Below are 17865 nucleotides of genomic sequence, written 5' to 3'. Positions count from 1 at the left end.
TCCCGTGTCCTTAGCAAAATACATAATCAATGGGAAATACTGGCATTATAACAGTCCTGTCAATATTTGACAACAACCAAAATAACAATCACACAAACATTGTGTTATTATATCGGTTTATTACAGAAGGATATATGAGCTAAAACCCCTTTATAAGCCATGTGTAAGGTGTTACCAAAATAACAATATGTTGCATTATAATGCACAGTGGACGTGTAAATTAGGCTGTTATTGCTAGCTCAAAGTGAATAGAATAGAATATAATAACTTTTTCCAGGAATAAACTTCGGTTGTGAGACAATAAATAGCCTAACGTTGCACAATAAATGAAACACAGCAAAACACACATGGCAGATATAAATACTAGGCTAAAGCCTACAACATCTAAACACAAAGGCATATGCACCCTCAATTTTCAAGAATGATTGTTCTGAGCTATTATTGTTATTATTAGTATTAGGATTATTATTTCTATTATCCTACTACACATCCCAGTTCACCCTGTCACCCCACATTCTACAGATTTTGGATCCGATATTTATCAAGTTCAATTCCTGGGCGGGTCCCTTAACAGAGCTGGATGAAAAACATCTGGATCTGCCTACACGGGACTCCAGCCAAAAGCCCCACGCCCAACCAGTTGTTTCACTGAATACAGCTTCAATAAGCCCACTACTCACATTCTCAAATACATAGAAAGACACAGTTCGACCACGACGTTTTGACCGGGTTTACATTTTTATGATAAGATTATGGGGTGCTGGAGATTCTCGGCAGTGAATATTGTTCTTCTGTCTTTCTGTAAGTATTTTTCTATTCGCTACTCACTCCGTATTCACTTTTAAGTGTTCAGTGTCCATTGTTTCTTCAATTTCGTGAAGTTGTGAAGGGGGTGAGGATCAAATGTTTATTCAAAGGAGGTTCTGGCCGTGTAAAACAGACTCTCAAAATTACTCTATTTCTGAAATACGACAAGAATACGTTTCTTCAGTGGAAAAGTGACATAGGTGTTATTTTCTCAATGTCAGATATGTGATGGAATAGCGGACTTAATGAAAATAAATTGTCACGTTATATATTATTTCTTCCTTTCCCTTTGTTAATTTGTTTAAATCTATTTTTGTATTTACCTTAGCTATGCGATTCATTAAACCAGTATTTTTACAACATGTAACATATCATTTGTATGTGCTTTAGCAGGTACTGTCCAACTAAAGGATATCCTGGCAGTCAGATAAACGAAATCAACAGGAATAGTCCTCGGAACCTCTGGAGGCACATAATCAAATTGAAATGACTGCATTGTAAAACCATGATCCAAGTCATCCAATCTGGTGAAAAACATTTATGACACTTTGACAGTCCTTTAGCTATGTCTGTTTGATTTATTATCAGCAGACTTTGAATGTTTAATATCATTTCAATTGAAATCATGTATTGTTTACGTAGATGTTCAAAGTTTTGCTAATATTAACAGAATCTGAAGTAAACTAAACTAACTAACATTTGTCTCAAACAATTTCCCACAATAATTTCAGATTTTATTTGAATATGAAGTCAATAAGCTACAACAACAACTCACAAACATTAGGGTTATTTTATTTAAGGACATAAAAATTAACAAACATGGCTTGATCACTACATCAATGTAACTGTGACAAGTTTATTAGCCCCGGTCTCAGTAGTTGTGATAGTGAAAAGATACAATAGAACTGTGATGTGATGCGACCACATCAAAAAATGTTACTGCTGCCATCTGCAATGAAAATGTACAAACAGGAAATTGATTCTGAGACTCAATTATCCCTGCTGCATGCAAACAGGGGCACTTCTCGTCAGGGAATACAAGATTGGACGCACTGATATAGATTGAGGAGGAGTTTGTAGCTCAAGTACACTCTATAGGCATTGTTACTGTAGAAGTAGTGGGGAAACTCCTCACTTGACCCATTTTCAGTGTGTCCTTTTGAGGACTTAAAAAGTTGCACACTTACTGCTTACAAGTGATATTGAGAAATCAAAGTGACAAGATGTTGAGGTGTTCGGAGGTCATGTAGGCTACTGTAAGTACTATAGAGGTAATGGTGTACTTCTGACATGTTATGAAGATTACTCCTGGGCTATAGAACCAACTTAAAACTCATTGATATTCATAATACAGAACTTAGTAAGAGTTGAGCAAGTCTTCTTGTGAATGATGTATCTTCTCACATTACCTATTTTCAGGGTTTGCCTTCTTGGGGACATAAGTTGCATACTTACTACTTACAAGTGATATTCAGTGATATGGAGGGAGCAAAGTGACACAGAGCACAATGAGTGCCATGACATGATGAGCTTTGTGTTGTGTTCTCTAGCTTGACCTTCCATCATCCCACATCAGCCCACAATGACAAGATTGTGATGACATAAGCAGGCAAAAATAAGATGCAACAATCCCCCTTCTTCTCCTCCTACCCCCTCCTCCTTCTCTATGTGCCCAGCTTGCGATGGCCACTGGGGACACAAACTGATCCCTGTGTGTTCTGTTAGCCTCTGCATGTGTCCCAAATGGCACCCTATTCCATATATAGTGCACAACATTTGACCAGAGCCCCATACACCCTGTTCAAAAGCAGTGCACTACATAGTGAATAGGGTGTCATTTAGGACAAAAATCTTTTTCTACTTTGGTTGGCAAGGGTGGCATTGCACTCATGATGGAGCAAAGAACGATTCAACCAATTCACAACAGATACAGTGGCTTTTCATTGTTGAGTATGAGAAAATAGCCTGTAGCTATAACAACAGATAATACTATGCCCCCAATTTTACCTCTGGCCACTCCTCTTAGTTTAGTGGCTTATTCTCATCCTTTGACTAACCTTTAGGCTACAATAAGATGATTCACTTGGACTTGTAGGTCAAAGAAATGTACAGTGCATTCGGAAAGTATTCAGACACTTTTACTTTTTTGTTACGTTACAGCCTTATTCTGGCCTTCTAGGCAGAGTTCCTCTGTCCAGTGTTCTTTTGCCCATCTTAATCTTTTCTTTTTATTGGCCAGTCTGAGACATGGCTTTTTCTTTGCAACTCTGCCTAGAAGGCCAGCATCCTGCAGTCGCCTCTTCACTGTTGACGTTGAGACTGGTGTTTTGCGGGTTCTATTTAATGAAGCTGCCAGTTAAGGACTTGTGAGGCGTCTGTTTCTCAAACTAGACACCCTAATGTACTTGTCCTCTTGCTCATTTGTGCACCGGGGCCTCCCACTCCTCTTTCTATTCTGGTTAGAGACAGTTTGCGCTGTTCTGTGAAGGGAGTAGTACACAGCGTTGTAGGAGATCTTCAGTTTCTTGGCAATTTCTCGAATGGAATAGCCTTCATTTCTCAGAACAAGATTAGACTGACGAGTTTCAGAAGAAAGTACTTCGTTTCTGGCCATTTTGAGCCTGTAATCAAACCCATAAATGCTGATGCTCCAGATACTCAACTAGTCTAAAGAAGGCCAGTTTTATTGCTTCTTTAATCAGCACAACCGTTTTCAGCTGTGCTAACATAATTGCAAAAGGGTTTTCTAATGATTAATTAATCCCAATCTGGCCCTCATACCATCACGGCCGTCTAATCATCCCCAGTTTACAATTGGCTCATTCATCCCCTTCCTCTCCCCTGAAACTATTCCCCAGGTCGTTGCTGTAAATGAGAATGTGTTCTCAGTCAACTTACCTGGTAAAATAACGGTAAAAAAAAAAAAGAAGAAATGTGCCTTTTAAAATGATAAACTTGGATTAGCTAACACAACGTGCCATTGGAACACAGGAGTGGTAGTTGTTAATAATGGGCCTCTGTACGCCTATGTAGATATTCCATTAAAAATGAAAAATCAGCCGTTTCCAGCTACAATAGTCATTAACAATATGAACAATGTCTACACTGTATTTCTGATCAATTTGATATTATTTTAATGGACAACATTTTTTGCTTTTCTTTCAAAAACAAGGACATTTCTAAGTGACCCCAAACTTTTGAATGGTTGTGTATATTTTTTACATAAGTATTCAGATCCTTTGCACAGTACTTTGTTGAAGCACCTTTGGCAGTGATTACAGCCTTGAGTCTTCTTGGGTATTATGCTACAAGCTTGGCACAACTGGGGAGTTTCTCCCATTCTTCTCTGAAAATCCTCTCAAGCTCTGTCAGGTTGGATGTTCAATGATGTTCGATCGGGTTCAAGTCCGGGCTCTGGCTGAGCCACTCAAGGACATTCAAAGACTTATCCCGAAGCCACTTACATTTCTTAAAACATTTCTTTTTTCATTTAGCAGACGCTCTTATCCAGAGCAACTTACAGGAGCAATTAGGGTTAAGTGTCTTACTCAAGGGCACGTCAACAGATGTTTCACCTAGTCGGCTTGGGAATTCGAACCAACGACCTTTCGGTTACTGGCCCAACGCTCTTAACCACTAGATTTTGTATTTATTTATTTAACCTTTATTTAACTAGGCAAGTCAGTTAAGAACAAATTCTTATTTACAATGATGGCCTACCAAAAGTCAAAGGCTTCCTGCGGGGACGGGGGCTTGGGATTAAAAATACTAAATAAATACAATATAAATATAGGACAAAACACACATCACAACAAGAGGGACAACACAACATTACATAAAGAGAGACATAAGACAACGACATAGCAAGGCAGCAACACATGACAACACTGCATGGTAGCAACACAACATAACAACAACATGGTAGCAGCACAAAACATGGTACAAACATTATTAGCCACAGACAACAGCACAAAGGGCAAGACGGTATAGACAACAATACATCACACAAAGCAGCCACAAGAGTGTCCATGATTGAGTCTTTAAATTAAGAGATTGAGATTAAACTGTCCAGTTTGAGTGTTTGTTGCAGCTTGTTCCAGTCGCTAGCTGCAGCAAACTGAAAAGACGAGCGACCCAGGGATGTGTGTGTTTTTGGGACCTTTAAGAGAATGTGACTGGCAGAACGGGTGTTGTATGTGGAGGATGAGGGCTGCAGTAGAGATCTCAGATAGGGGGGAGTGAGGCCTAAGAGGGTTTTATAAATAAGCATCAACCAGTGGGTCTTGCGACAGATATACAGAGATGACCAGTTTACAGAGGAGTATAGAGTGCAGTGATGTGTCCTATAAGGAGCATTAGTGGCAAATCTGATGGCCGAATGGTAAAGAACATCTAGCCGCTCGAGAGCACCCTTATCTGCTGATCAATAAATTATGTCTCCGTAATCTTGCATGGGTAGGATGGTCATCTGAATCAGGGTTAGTGTGGCAGCTGGGGTGAAAGGGGAGAGATTACGATAGAGGAAACCAAGTTTAGATGGCCTGCCGCCCCTATTTATTGTTTAAGACAAGGCGGGATCGCTCAAAGGGATATACGTGCAGTACGCCTAGTTAATTTAATTGTGCTCTTGTCTATTTAATCAGGAAATGCTTTCCTTTTGAGTCCTGTGGAGTGGGATTTCAGCATGCTGCATTAATAATGGGGAGATTGGTTGGTGTGGAACAAGCCAACTAGTGGCCTGGTTTGGTTACTGTGCTGGATGTGGGGCTCAGCAAGTCTGTCACTTATACAGTAAAACCATATAGTAGAGTATACTGTTTGAACTAAGATTTTTCTAATGTAAAGATAACTTTGCACAAACATGGACTTTACAACGACACCAGGACGGTTCTCTGTCCAAAAGGACAAAAGGAATGAGAGTGCAGATGAGAAAAATAAGAGATTTGGGAGTTTTCTTGTTTTATTTACCCATATTAGGCAAACTAACTTGAACAATAGCAACATCCCCATCAACACATAATGTAGAGGATGTTGCATGTTCTGGTGATGTCTTGAACATGTCTTCTAAAAACAAGATCCAGACAGAATTCAATAAACATTTGAACCTACTGAGCTTAGACTACATTACATTTATACAGAACTGATTCGATTTAAAGACCTAGCTACTTTCTTAGATTTTTCCTCAAAACCCACATTATTTGAGAGGGTAAATATACATGTATTACAGTATGTACTTGATCTTTTTAGAAACATAAACCTTTCGGCTCTTCCACTGTGTTGGTGTTTTTTTGTGTGGTGAGTATAGTCAGTGTAGTTATTAAAATATAATCACAGATCCTACCAATTACGATCTACCCATTTCAGACCAACTTGTATAGGGATGCCGTCGTAGTGATTCTATTTCTATGGGTAAGCTGATGGGGAACCAGGGAGAGTTAGTCGAGTCTTGAGGCTGAAACTGAAAACCAAATAAATGCAGCCAACATCCCTAGGCCTCCCGGCTGTAAGCATACAGCAAAGCGGTTGGATTTCCCATAAGACACAAAGGGGCTGAGCTTCAAACTTGCCCCCCCCAGACCAGGCCAAATACATATTCAATGTGTTTCATTTACAATCAAAAACTTTAATGAAAAAGGTTTGGAATCTTTTATATACTTTGTACATAAGCTAAAATGTATAATAAAACAAGTATTTTGAATAACAACCAGTTACTATTAAAGCTTCCCTGTATATATGCATACAATTGTCTCTACCAAGAGGTCTGGACCGTTATGGCAGAAGAATGGGAATGCTCTACTCTGGCTGTTCATGTTAGACCCACTGCTGGTGGGGAATAAAATCATGCATTTCAGTGTCATGCAATTTGGTTTGGAAGCACCCTCAAACGCCTACAGGATGAGGCACAGAGTAAAATTGGGCCAATGTCTGCAGACCTTCACACATTATGGATATCCTATCCCAGCCCTTTCCTTATCTAGATAAACCAGTTGTGCATCCCAAATGGAATACTATTCCCTTTATAGTGCACTACTTTTGTCAGGTTTTGATCAGGACCCATAGGTCTGTGGTCAAAAGTGGTGCATTATCCAGAGAATAGGGTGCCATTTGGGACACACTCCAGGGCTGTGCCTGCAACCTATCTGATGTGGCTTGTCACAATGAAAAGGTGTGTGCTCTAAACAGCAGAACATTTGGCAGATCGGTGTGATAACGATATGGTTTTGGAGATATATCAAAACTTGATTTGAAAGTTAACTTTGTCTTCTAAAGAATGTTGTGATAACCTGTTTAGCCTTGGTTTATTGTCACAGAGCCATGTAAAGTTGTATAGCCTGGCACTATGGTTCTGTTCTGTGCCAGCCATTCTATACAGAGCCAGATCTGCTTTCCTCTGATTATTGTGCATGTGTGTATGTGCTTGCCTGCGCATGTGTACGCGCTTACATGCGTGCATGTATGTGTATTCCACAGGCCTTCCCATCCTCTCCTTCACACACATCAAGCCCAGGCTGTGTAAGTGGTGTGACTACTCCAGCCCTATCTGTGAGGACAGTGTGTGTTACACCAACTGCTCCCTCTCCTCCTTCTGTTATCTGAGTGAAGAGATCTGCGTTGCTATATGGTAAGTGTGCAGGTTTCCCAAATTCAAGTTTATTTGAAATAGGCTATATAAAGAATGAGCCTCTCACATTAAAAGCAGCAAGAACGTTATTAACAAACACATACAGATATACATACAACAACTAGTAATGTTAATCTGGTTTAGCTTATAAGGGTGGCAGGTAGCCTAGTGGTTAGAGTGTTGGGCCAGTAACCGAAAGGTTGCTGGGTCGAATCCCTGAGCTGACAAGGTAAACGTTTGTTGTTCTCCCCCTGAACACGGCAGTTAACCCACTGTTTCCCGGTAGGCTGTTATTGTAAATAAGAATTTTGTTCTTAACTGACTTGCCTAGTTAAGTAAAAAAATTAAATATATAGCTTCCCAAACAAGGTACAGTATATTTACACAATAAGGCCTGAGGAGGTGTGGTATATGGCCAATATACCACAGCTAAGGGCTGTTCTTATGCACGATGCAACGTGGAGTGCCTACATACAGCCCTTCGCAGTGGTATATTGGTCACATACCACAAACACCCGAGGTGCCTTATTGCTATTATAAACTGGTTACCAACGTAATTGGAGCAGTAAAAATACATTTTTTGTCATACCTGTGATATACGGTCTGATATACCACGGCTGTCAGCCAATCAGCATCTCAGGGCTCAAACCACCCAGTTTGCTTTCCTATGTTTGCAATGAAGAGGACAAAGTCAATTGTGTCTCTATTTGATTGTTACTCTCAGTCTGGTATGCTGGAACCTGGTGGTCAAACCTCTACAGTAATAAAGAAATAGTTTCCTATGGGCCCTGTTCAAAAGTAGTTAATGTTTTAGGGTACGCATACTTGGTCTTAGTTGCTGCCCTCATAGATCCTCCTAGCCCAGGGTGGTTGTTTCTGTAAAGTCTATTGGCTGCTCCAATGGCACTCTATGGGCACTGGTCAACAGTAGTGCACTACATAGAGAATATGGTGCCATTTGGGATGCATACGGATTGAAAGAGACAGGTGTTATTGAGACTGGTGTTGTTGGCAGGCAGGATACAAAGCAGATTGGATTGACCATTTGTAAAATAAAAACTTCCAGTCCACTCAAACAAATCATGCATAACAATTCCACCCAAAACCACAAAAGTAAAAAGGCAACTTCCCAGACACATTTTCCTATTCTAAAATTGTTCAGCCATTTCGGTTTACTAGTTTGATAAATAACTTGTGTGTGTGTGCCTGCATGTGTGTGTGCCTGCGAGTATGTGTGCGCCTGCACACGTATGTGTATGTCTGCCTGCTCGCCTGCCTGCCTCTCTGCCTGCCTGTTTGCCTGTGTTTGTGGGTTTCCATGTGACCCAGGCGGAAGGACAACCAGAGTATGAGTGTGAAGACGTTATGCCACCAGCCCCAGCAGCCTCTGGATAACATCTTGTTGTCCAACTACTCTTCCAACGAGTGTGTGATGGCTCCTCATCCTTCTGAGGACGGGGTCCTTTTCGTCTGTGGCTGCCTGGGAGATCATGAGTGCAACGATAAGCTCATATTCGACAAGGGCTCCAATGGTAAGAAGCACTTTTTTTTTTACCCTGGAACCAGGTGTGGTGTACATGGTGCAACCAGACATTTTTTACATTGAAAAATATTTTATAATGATTATGTAAGTATTTGATGATTAATTAGGATTATTTACAATTTAGTCTTTAAAAATAGAAAGAGGAGAAACATGTATAATGTACAGTGCCTTCAGAAAGTATTCATACCCCTTTGACTTATTCCACATTTTGTTACAGCCTGAATTCAAAATGGATTAAATATGATAATTTTTTCACCCATCTACACACAATTCCCCATAATGACAAAGTGAAAACATGTTTTTAGAAATGTTTGCAAATTTGTTGAAAATTAAATACAGAAATATCTTTTTCACATACAGTACCAGTCAAACGTTTGGACACACCTACTCATTCAAGGGTTTTTCTTTATTTTTACTATTTTTTACATTGTAGAATAATAGCGAGACATCAAAACTATGAACTAACACATATGAAATCATGTAGTAACCAAAAACGTGTTAAATAAATCAAAATATATTTTATATTGAGATTCTTCAAAGTAGCCACCCTTTGCCTTGATGACAGCTTTGCACACTCTTGGCATTCTCACAACCAGCTTCATGAGGTAGCCACCTGGAATGCATTTCAATTAACAGGTGTGCCGTGTTAAAAGTTAATTTGTGGAATTTCTTTCCTTCTTAATGCGTTTGAGCCAATCATTTGGGTTGTGACAAAGTAGGGCTGGTATGCAGAAGATAGCCCTATTTGGTAAAAGACCAAGTCCATATTTTTTTTACTTCACCTTTATTTAACCAGGAATCCAGTTGAGAACAAGTTCTCATTTACAACTGCGACCTGGCCAAGATAAAGCAAGCAGTGCGACAAAAACAACAACACAGAGTTACACATAAACAAATGCACAGTCAAATACACAATAGAAAAATCTATGTACAGTTGTGTGCAAATGTAGAAGAGTAGGGAGGTAAGGCAATACATAGGCCATAGAGGCAAAATAATTACAATTTAGCATTAACACTGGAGTGATAAACGTGCAGATGATGATGTGCAAGTAGAGATACTGGGGTGCAAAAGAGCAAGAGGATAAATAACAATATGGGGATGAGGTAGTAGGGTGTGCTATTTACAGATGGGCTGTGTACAGGTACAGTGATTGGTAAGCTGCTCTGACAGCTGATGCTTAAAGTTAGAGAGGGAGATATAAGATATAAGACTTGGCAGCAGAGAACTGGAAGGAAAGGTGGCCAAAGGAAGTGTTGGCTTTGGGGATGACCAGTGAAATATACCTGCTGGAGCGCGTGCTACGGGTGGGTGTTGTTATGGTTACCTGTGAGCTGCGATAAGTTGGGGCTTTAGCTAGCACTGACTTATAGATGACCTGGAGCCAGTGGGTTTGGCGACGAATATGTAGTGAGGGCCAGCCAACGAGAGCATACAGGTCGCAGTGGTGGGTAGTATATGGGGCTTTGGTGACAAAACGGATGGCACTGTGATAGACAACATCCAGTTTGCTGAGTAGAGTGTTGGAGGCTATTTTGTAAATGACATCACTGAAGTCGAGGATAGGTAGGATAGTCAGTTTTACGAGGGTATGTTAGGAAGCATGAGTGAAGGAGGCTTTGCTGTGAAATAGGAAGCCGATTTTGGATTTAATTTTGGATTGGAGATGCTTAATGTGAGTCTAGAAGGAGAGTTTACAGTCTAACCAGAAACCTAGGTATTTGTAGTTGTCCACATATTCTGAGTCAGAACCGTCCAGAGTAGTGATGCTAGTCGGGCAGGCGGGTGGGGGCAGCAATCGGTTAAAGAGCATGCATTTAGTTTTACTAGCATTTAAAAGCAGTTGGAGGCCACAGAAGGATAGTTGTATGGCATTGAAGCTCATTTGGAGGTTTGTTGTCCAAAGAAGGCACCCCATAGAGACCGCCAGAGGTCCGGACGACAGGCCCTCCGATTTGACACACTTAACTCTATCTGAGAAGTAGTTGGTGAACCAGGCGAGGGAGTCATTTGAGAAGCCAAGGCTATTGAATCTGCCGATAAGAATGCGGTGATTGACAGAGTCGAAGGCCTTGGCCAGGTCGATGAAGACGGCTGCACAGTATTGTCTTTTATCGATGGCAGTTATGATATTGTTTAGGACCTTGAGTGTGGCGGAGGTGCACCCATGACCAGCTCGGAAACCAGATTGCATAGTGGAGAAGGTACTGTGGGATTCGAAATGTTCGGTGATCTGTTTGTTAATTTGGCTTTCGAAGATTTTAGAAAGACAGGGTAGGATGGATATAGGTCTATAACAGTTTGGGTCTAGAGTGTCTCCCCCTCTGAAGAGGGGGATGACCGCGGCAGCTTTCCAATCTTTGGGGATCTCAGACAATGCGAAAGAGAGGTTGAACAGGCTGGTAATAGGGGTTGCAACAATTTTGGCGGATCATTTGAGAAAGAGAGGGTCCAGATTGTCTAGCCCAGCTGATTTGTAGGGATCCAGATTTTGCAGCTCTTTCAGAACATCAGCTGTCTGGATTTGGGTGAAGGAGAACCGGGGGGGGGCTTGGGTAAGTTTCTGCAGGGGGTGCTGAAATGTTGGCCGGGGTAGAGGTAGACAGGTGGAAAGCATGGCCAGCCGTAGAAAAATGCTTATTGAAATGATCGATTATCATAGATTTATCGGTGGTGACAGTGTTACCTAGCCTCAGTGCAGTGGGCAGCTGAGAGGAGGTGCTCTTATTCTCCATGGACTTTACAGAGTCCCAAAACTCTTTGGAATTAGTGCTACAGGATGCAAATTTCTGTTTGAAAAAGCTAGCCTTAGCTTTCCTAATTGACTGAGTATATTGGTTCCTGACTTCACTGAAACGTTGCATATCGCGGGGGCTATTCCATGCTAAGGCAGAACGCCACAGGATGTTTTTGTGCTGGTCAAGGGCAGTTAAGTCTGGGGTGAACCAAGGGCTATATCTGTTCTTAGTTCTACATTTTTTGAACGGGTCATGCTTATTTAAGATGGTGAGGAAAGCACTTTAAAGAGCAACCAGGCATCCCCTACTGACGGGATGAGGTCAATATCCTTCAAGGATACCCGGGCCAGGTCGATTAGAAAGGCCTGCGCACTGTAGTGTTTTAGGGAGCGTTTGACAGTGATGAGGGGTGGTCGTTTGACCGCGGACCCATTACACACGCAGGCAATGAGGCAGTGGTTGCTGAGATCCTGGTTGAAGACAGCAGAGGTGTATTTGGTGGGCAAGTTGGTCAGGATGATATCTATGAGTGTGCCCATGGTTACAGATTTAGGGTTGTACCTGGTAGGTTCCTTGATCATTTGTGTGAGATTGAGGGTATCTAGCTTAGATTGTAGGACGGCCGGGGTGTTAAGCATGTCCCAGTTTAAGTCACCTAACAGTATGAACTCTGAAGATAGATGGGGGGCAATCAATTCACATATGGTGTCCAGGGCACAGCTGGGGGCTGAAGGGGTTCTATAACAAGCAGCAACAGTGAGAGACTTGTTTCTGGAAAGGTGGATTTTTAAAAGTAGAAGCTCGAATTGTTTGGGATAGTATGACAGAACTCTGCAGGCTATCTCTGCAGTAGATTGCAACTCCGCCCCCTTTGGCACTTCTATCTTGTCGGAAAATGTTATAGTTGGAAATTTCTAGGATTTTTGGTGGCCTTCCTAAGTCAGGATTCAGACACGGCTAGGACATCCGGTTTGGCAATGTGTGCTAAAGCAGTGAATAAAACAAATTTAGGGAGGAGGTTTCTAATGTTAACATGCATGAAACCAAGGCTTTTATGCTTACAGAAGTCAACAAATGAGAGCGCCTGAGGAATGGGAGTGGAGCTAGGCACTGCAGGGCCTGGATTAACCTTTACATCACCAGAGGAACAGAGGAGGAGTAGGATAAGGATATGGCAAAAGGCTATAAGAGCTGGTCGTCTAGTGCGTTCGGAACAGAGAGTAAAAGGAGCAGATTTCTGGGCGTGGAAGAATAGATGAAAGAATAGAGGCACCAGTTAAGCCAGGTGAGGTCACCACATGTATGGGGGGGTGGAACAAAAGGGCTATCTAAGGCATATTGGGCAGGGCTAGGTGCTCTACAGTGAAATAAGACAATAATCACAGAGACAAAGACAATATTATGGCAAGAACATCTCAAATAAGCAAAGAGAACTGACAGTCCATCATTACTTTAAAACATGAAGGTCAGTCAATCCGGAAAGTGTCAAGAACTTTGGAATGTTTCTTCAGGCGCAGTCGCAAAAACCACCAAGTGCTATGATGAAACTGGCTCTCATGAGGACCACCACAGGAAAGGAAGACCCAGAGTTACCTCTGCTGCAGAGGATAAATTCATTAGAGTTACAAGCCTCAGAAATTGCAGCCCAAATAAATGCTTCCGAGAGTTCAAGTTACAGACACATCTCAACATCAACTGTTCAGAAGAGACTGCATGAATCAGGCCTTTTTGGTCAAATTGCTGCAAAGAAACCACTTCTATAGGACACCAATAATAATGAGACTTCCTTGGGCCAAGTAACACGAGCAAAGGACCAGTGTAAATCTGTCCTGTGGTTTGATGAGTCCAAATTTGAGATTTTTGGTTCCAACCGCTGTGTCTTTGTGAGATGCAAAGTAGGTGAACGGATGATCTCCACATGTGTGGTTCACACCGTGAAGCATGGAGGAGGAGGTGTGATGGTGTGGGGGTGCCTTGCTGGTGACACTGTCTGTGATTTATTTAGAATTTACGGCACACTTAACCAGCATGGCTATCACAGCATTCTGCAGCAATATGCCACCCCTTGTGGTTTGCGCTTAGTGGGGCTATAATTTGTTTTTCAACAGGACAATGACCCACAAATTAACGTTTAACAAGGCACACCTGTTAACTGAAATGCATTCCAGGTGACTACCTCATGAAGCTGTTTGAGAGAATGCCAAGAGTGTGCGAAGCTGTCATCAAGGCAAAGGGTGGCTTTTTTGAAGAATCTAAAATCTAAAATATATTTTAATTTGTCTAACACTTTTTTGGTTACTCCATGATTTCATATGTGTTAGTTCATAGTTTTGATGTCTTCAATATTATTCTACAATGTAGAAAATAGTCCAAATAAAGAGAAACCCTTGAATGAGTAAGTGTGTCCAAACTTTTGACTGGTACTGTAAGTATTCACATCCCTGAGTCAATACAATGTAGAAGCACTTTGGTGGTGATTACAGCTTTGAGCCATGTTGTGTATCAGCTTTGCACATCTGGATTTGAGGATTTTCTCCCAAACTTCCTTTAAGATTTTCTGGAGCTCTTTTAAATTAGATGGGGAGCAGCGGTGAACAGAAATCTTCAAGTATTTCCACAGATTTTCAATGGCATTCAAGTTTGGGCTTTGGCTGGGCCACTCATGGACTTTACCATTCTTGTTCCAAAGCCATTCCAGCATTGCTTTGGCTGTATGCTTGGGGTCATTGTCCTGTTTGAACGTAAATCTTCGCTCCAGTCTAAGGTCGTTTGCATTCTGAAGCAGGTTCTCATCAAGGAGTTGCCTGTATTTGGCTCCATTCATTGTTCCCTCATCCTTATCAGTGTCCCTGCCGCTGAAAAGCATCCCCATAGCATGATGCTGCCACCACCATGCTTCACGGTAGGGATGGTGTTAGACAGGTGATGAGCTGTGTCTGGCTTTCTCCAGACATAGCTCTTTGCATTCAGGCCAAAGAGTTACATTTGTCTCATCAGACCACAGAATATTTTGCTCTGAGTCTTTCACGTGCCTTTTTGCAAACTCCAGGCATACTGTCATGTGCCTTTTTCTCAGGAGTGGATTCCGTCTGGCCACTCTCCCATAAAGCCAAGATTGGTGAAGTGCTGTATAGACTGTTGTCCTCCTGGCAGGTTCTGTCATATCAGCTAAGGAACTCTGTCGTTCTGTCAGAGTAGTCATTGGGTTCTTGGTCACCTCCTTGACCAAGGTCCTTCTTGCCTGGTTTCTCAGTTTGGTCAGACGGCCAGCTCTATGCAGAGTGGGTAGTTAAATATTTTTTCCCATTTCCCAATGATGGAGACTATTGTGCTTTTGGAAACTTCACTATTATTAAACTTGTTTTATACCCTTCCCCAGATATACAGTGGGGGAAAAAAGTATTTAGTCAGCCACCAATTGTGCAAGTTCTCCCACTTAAAAAGATGAGAGAGGCCTGTAATTTTCATCATAGGTACGTACACGTCAACTATGACAGACAAAATGAGAAAAAAAATCCAGAAAATCACATTGTAGGATTTTTTATGAATTTATTTGCAAATTATGGTGGAAAATAAGTATTTGGTCACCTACAAACAAGCAAGATTTCTGGCTCTCACAGACCTGTAACTTCTTCTTTAAGAGGCTCCTCTGTCCTCCACTCATTACCTGTATTAATGGCACCTGTTTGAACTTGTTATTAGTATAAAAGACACCTGTCCACAACCTCAAACAGTCACACTCCAAACTCCACTATGGCCAAGACCAAAGAGCTGTCAAAGGACACCAGAAACAAAATTGTAGACCTGCACCAGGCTGGGAAGACTGAATCTGCAATAGGTAAGCAGCTTGGTTTGAAGAAATCAACTGTGGGAGCAATTATTAGGAAATGGAAGACATACAAGACCACTGATAATCTCCCTCGATCTGGGGCTCCACGCAAGATCTCACACCGTGGGGTCAAAATTATCACAAGAACGGTGAGCAAAAATCCCAGAAACACACGGGGGGACCTAGTGAATGACCTGCAGAGAGCTGGGACCAAAGTAACAAAGCCTACCATCAGTAACACACTACGCCGCCAGGGACTCAAATCCTGCAGTACCAGATGTGTCCCCCTGCTTAAGCCAGTACATGTCCAGGCCCGTCTGAAGTTTGCTAGAGAGCATTTGGATGATCCAGAAGAGGATTGGGAGAATGTCATATGGTCAGATGAAACCAAAATATAACTTTTTGGTAAAAACTCAACTCGTTGTGTTTGGAGGACAAAGAATGCTGAGTTGCATCCAAAGAACACCATACCTACTGTGAAGCATGGGGGTGGAAACATCATGCTTTGGGGCTGTTTTTCTGCAAAGGGACCAGGACGACTGATCCGTGTAAAAGAAAGAATGAATGGGGCCATGTATCGTGAGATTTTGAGTGAAAACCTCTTTCCATCAGCAAGGGCATTGAAGATGAAACGTGGCTGGGTCTTTCAGCATGACAATGATCCCAAACACACCGCCCGGGCAACGAAGGAGTGGCTTCGTAAGAAGCATTTCAAGGTCCTGGAGTGGCCTAGCCAGTCTCCAGATCTCAACCCCATAGAAAATCTTTGGAGGGAGTTAAAAGTCCGTGTTGCCCAGCGACAGCCCCAAAACATCACTGCTCTAGAGGAGATCTGCATGGCGGAATGGGCCAAAATACCAGCAACAGTGTGTGAAAACCTTGTGAAGACTTACAGAAAACGTTTGACCTGTGTCATTGCCAACAAAGGGTATATAACAAAGTATTGAGATAGACTTTTGTTATTGACCAAATACTTATTTTCCACCATAATTTGCAAATAAATTCATTAAAAATCCTACAATGTGATTTTCTGGATTTTTTTTTCTCATTTTGTCTGTCATAGTTGAAGTGTACCTATGATGAAAATTACAGGCCTCTCTCATCTTTTTAAGTGGGATAACTTGCACAATTGGTGGCTGACTAAATACTTTTTCCCCCCCACTGTATACCTCATCACAATCCTAACACGGAGATCTACAGACTGTTCCTTCGACTTCATGGTATAGTTTCTGCTTTGACATACACTGTCAACTGTGGGACCCTAAATAGACATGTGTGTTGTTTTCTAAATCATGTCCAAACAATTTAATTGGCCACAGGTGGACTCCAATCAAGTTGTAGTGACATCTCAAGGAAGATCATAGGAAATTGGATGGACCTGAGCTCAATTTTGAGTGTCATAGCAAAGGGGTGTGAATACTTATGTAAATGAGATATTTCTGCATTTAATTTTCAATAAATCTGCACAAATTTTTTAAAATATGTTTTCGCTTCGTCATTATAGGATATTGTGTGTAGATGGGTGAGAGAAAAAAAAATATTTAATCAATTTTGAATTCAGGCTGTAAAACAACAAGATGTGGAATAAGTCAAGGGGTATGAATACTTTCTGAAGGCACATGAAATACTAGAAAATGTAGTAGTAGTAATGTTGTATACTTACCTATGATCAGATTCCATGTTGTCTTCACTGTGTTTTTAACTGTGTCCTCAGGTTTTCCCAAGCTCAAGAGTAAAGATGTGATCCCAGTGGTAGTGATCAGCCTGGTCCCTCCCATCTTAGTGGCTATCATTGCTGCCATGGCTTTCTACCTGTACCGTACCAAACAGCCCAGCAAGCAGCCCAAAGACTGGGCACCCAAACGCACACACTACAAGGTGGGTGGAACACTCAAAAATATAATAGCTTCCAGTTGGTTATTGTGTGTCCCAACTGGCACCCTATTCCCAACAACATAGTGCACTCCTTTTGACCAGAGCCCATAGGGACCTGGTCAAAAGGAGTGCAGCATTTGTGGGTTCGATTACAGGCTCAAAATGTCCAGAAACAAAGTACTTTATTCTGAAACTCGTCAGTCTATTCTTGTTCTGAGAAATGAAGGCTATTCTATGCGAGAAATTGCCAAGAAACTGAAGATCTTGTATAACGCTGTGTACTACTCCCTTCACAGAACAGCACAAACTGGCTCTAACCAGAATAGAAAGAGGAGTGGGAGGCCCCGGTGCACAACTGAGAAAGAGGACAAGTACATTAGAGTGTCTAGCTTGAGAAACAGACGCTTCACAAGTCCTCAACTGGCACCTTCATTAAATAGTACCCGCAAAACA

At 41.6% G+C, this 17865-nt stretch overlaps 1 protein-coding gene across 2 annotated transcripts; it reads left to right on the top strand.

The window, feature by feature from the left end:
* Positions 1 to 612: 612 nt before the first annotated feature.
* Positions 613 to 17862, top strand: LOC106582280 (TGF-beta receptor type-2). Of its 2 annotated transcripts, none has more exons than XM_014165189.3 (5): positions 613 to 801; positions 7279 to 7429; positions 8759 to 8961; positions 17252 to 17415; positions 17709 to 17862. In XM_014165189.3, the coding sequence occupies exons 1-5, from the start codon at positions 753 to 755 to the stop codon at positions 17727 to 17729; spliced, it is 588 nt and encodes a 195-aa protein (XP_014020664.1). In that variant the 5' UTR covers positions 613 to 752; the 3' UTR covers positions 17730 to 17862. The 2 variants fall into 2 exon arrangements, with proteins under 2 accessions (XP_014020664.1, XP_082823275.1); XM_082967149.1 differs by lacking the exon at positions 613 to 801 and adding an exon at positions 1199 to 1334.
* The last annotated feature ends 3 nt before the right edge of the window (positions 17863 to 17865 follow it).

The sequence above is a fragment of the Salmo salar genome, chromosome 21 (genome assembly GCF_965601325.2).
Source record: "Salmo salar chromosome 21, fSalSal1, whole genome shotgun sequence".
Taxonomy (NCBI): domain Eukaryota; kingdom Metazoa; phylum Chordata; class Actinopteri; order Salmoniformes; family Salmonidae; genus Salmo; species Salmo salar.
This window is presented reverse-complemented; position numbering and strand designations above follow the sequence as displayed.

What these genes read in the sequence shown, in the direction of transcription:
- LOC106582280 (XM_014165189.3), top strand. Translation starts at nt 753, where the DNA reads ATGGGGTGCTGGAGATTCTCGGCAGTGAATATTGTTCTTCTGTCTTTC. An exon ending in TATTGTTCTTCTGTCTTTCT is followed by an intron (nt 802 to 7,278) that starts GTAAGTATTTTT and finishes TGTATTCCACAG; the next exon opens with GCCTTCCCATCCTCTCCTTC. An exon ending in CCAAACGCACACACTACAAG is followed by an intron (nt 17,416 to 17,708) that starts GTGGGTGGAACA and finishes CTCCCTTCACAG; the next exon opens with AACAGCACAAACTGGCTCTA.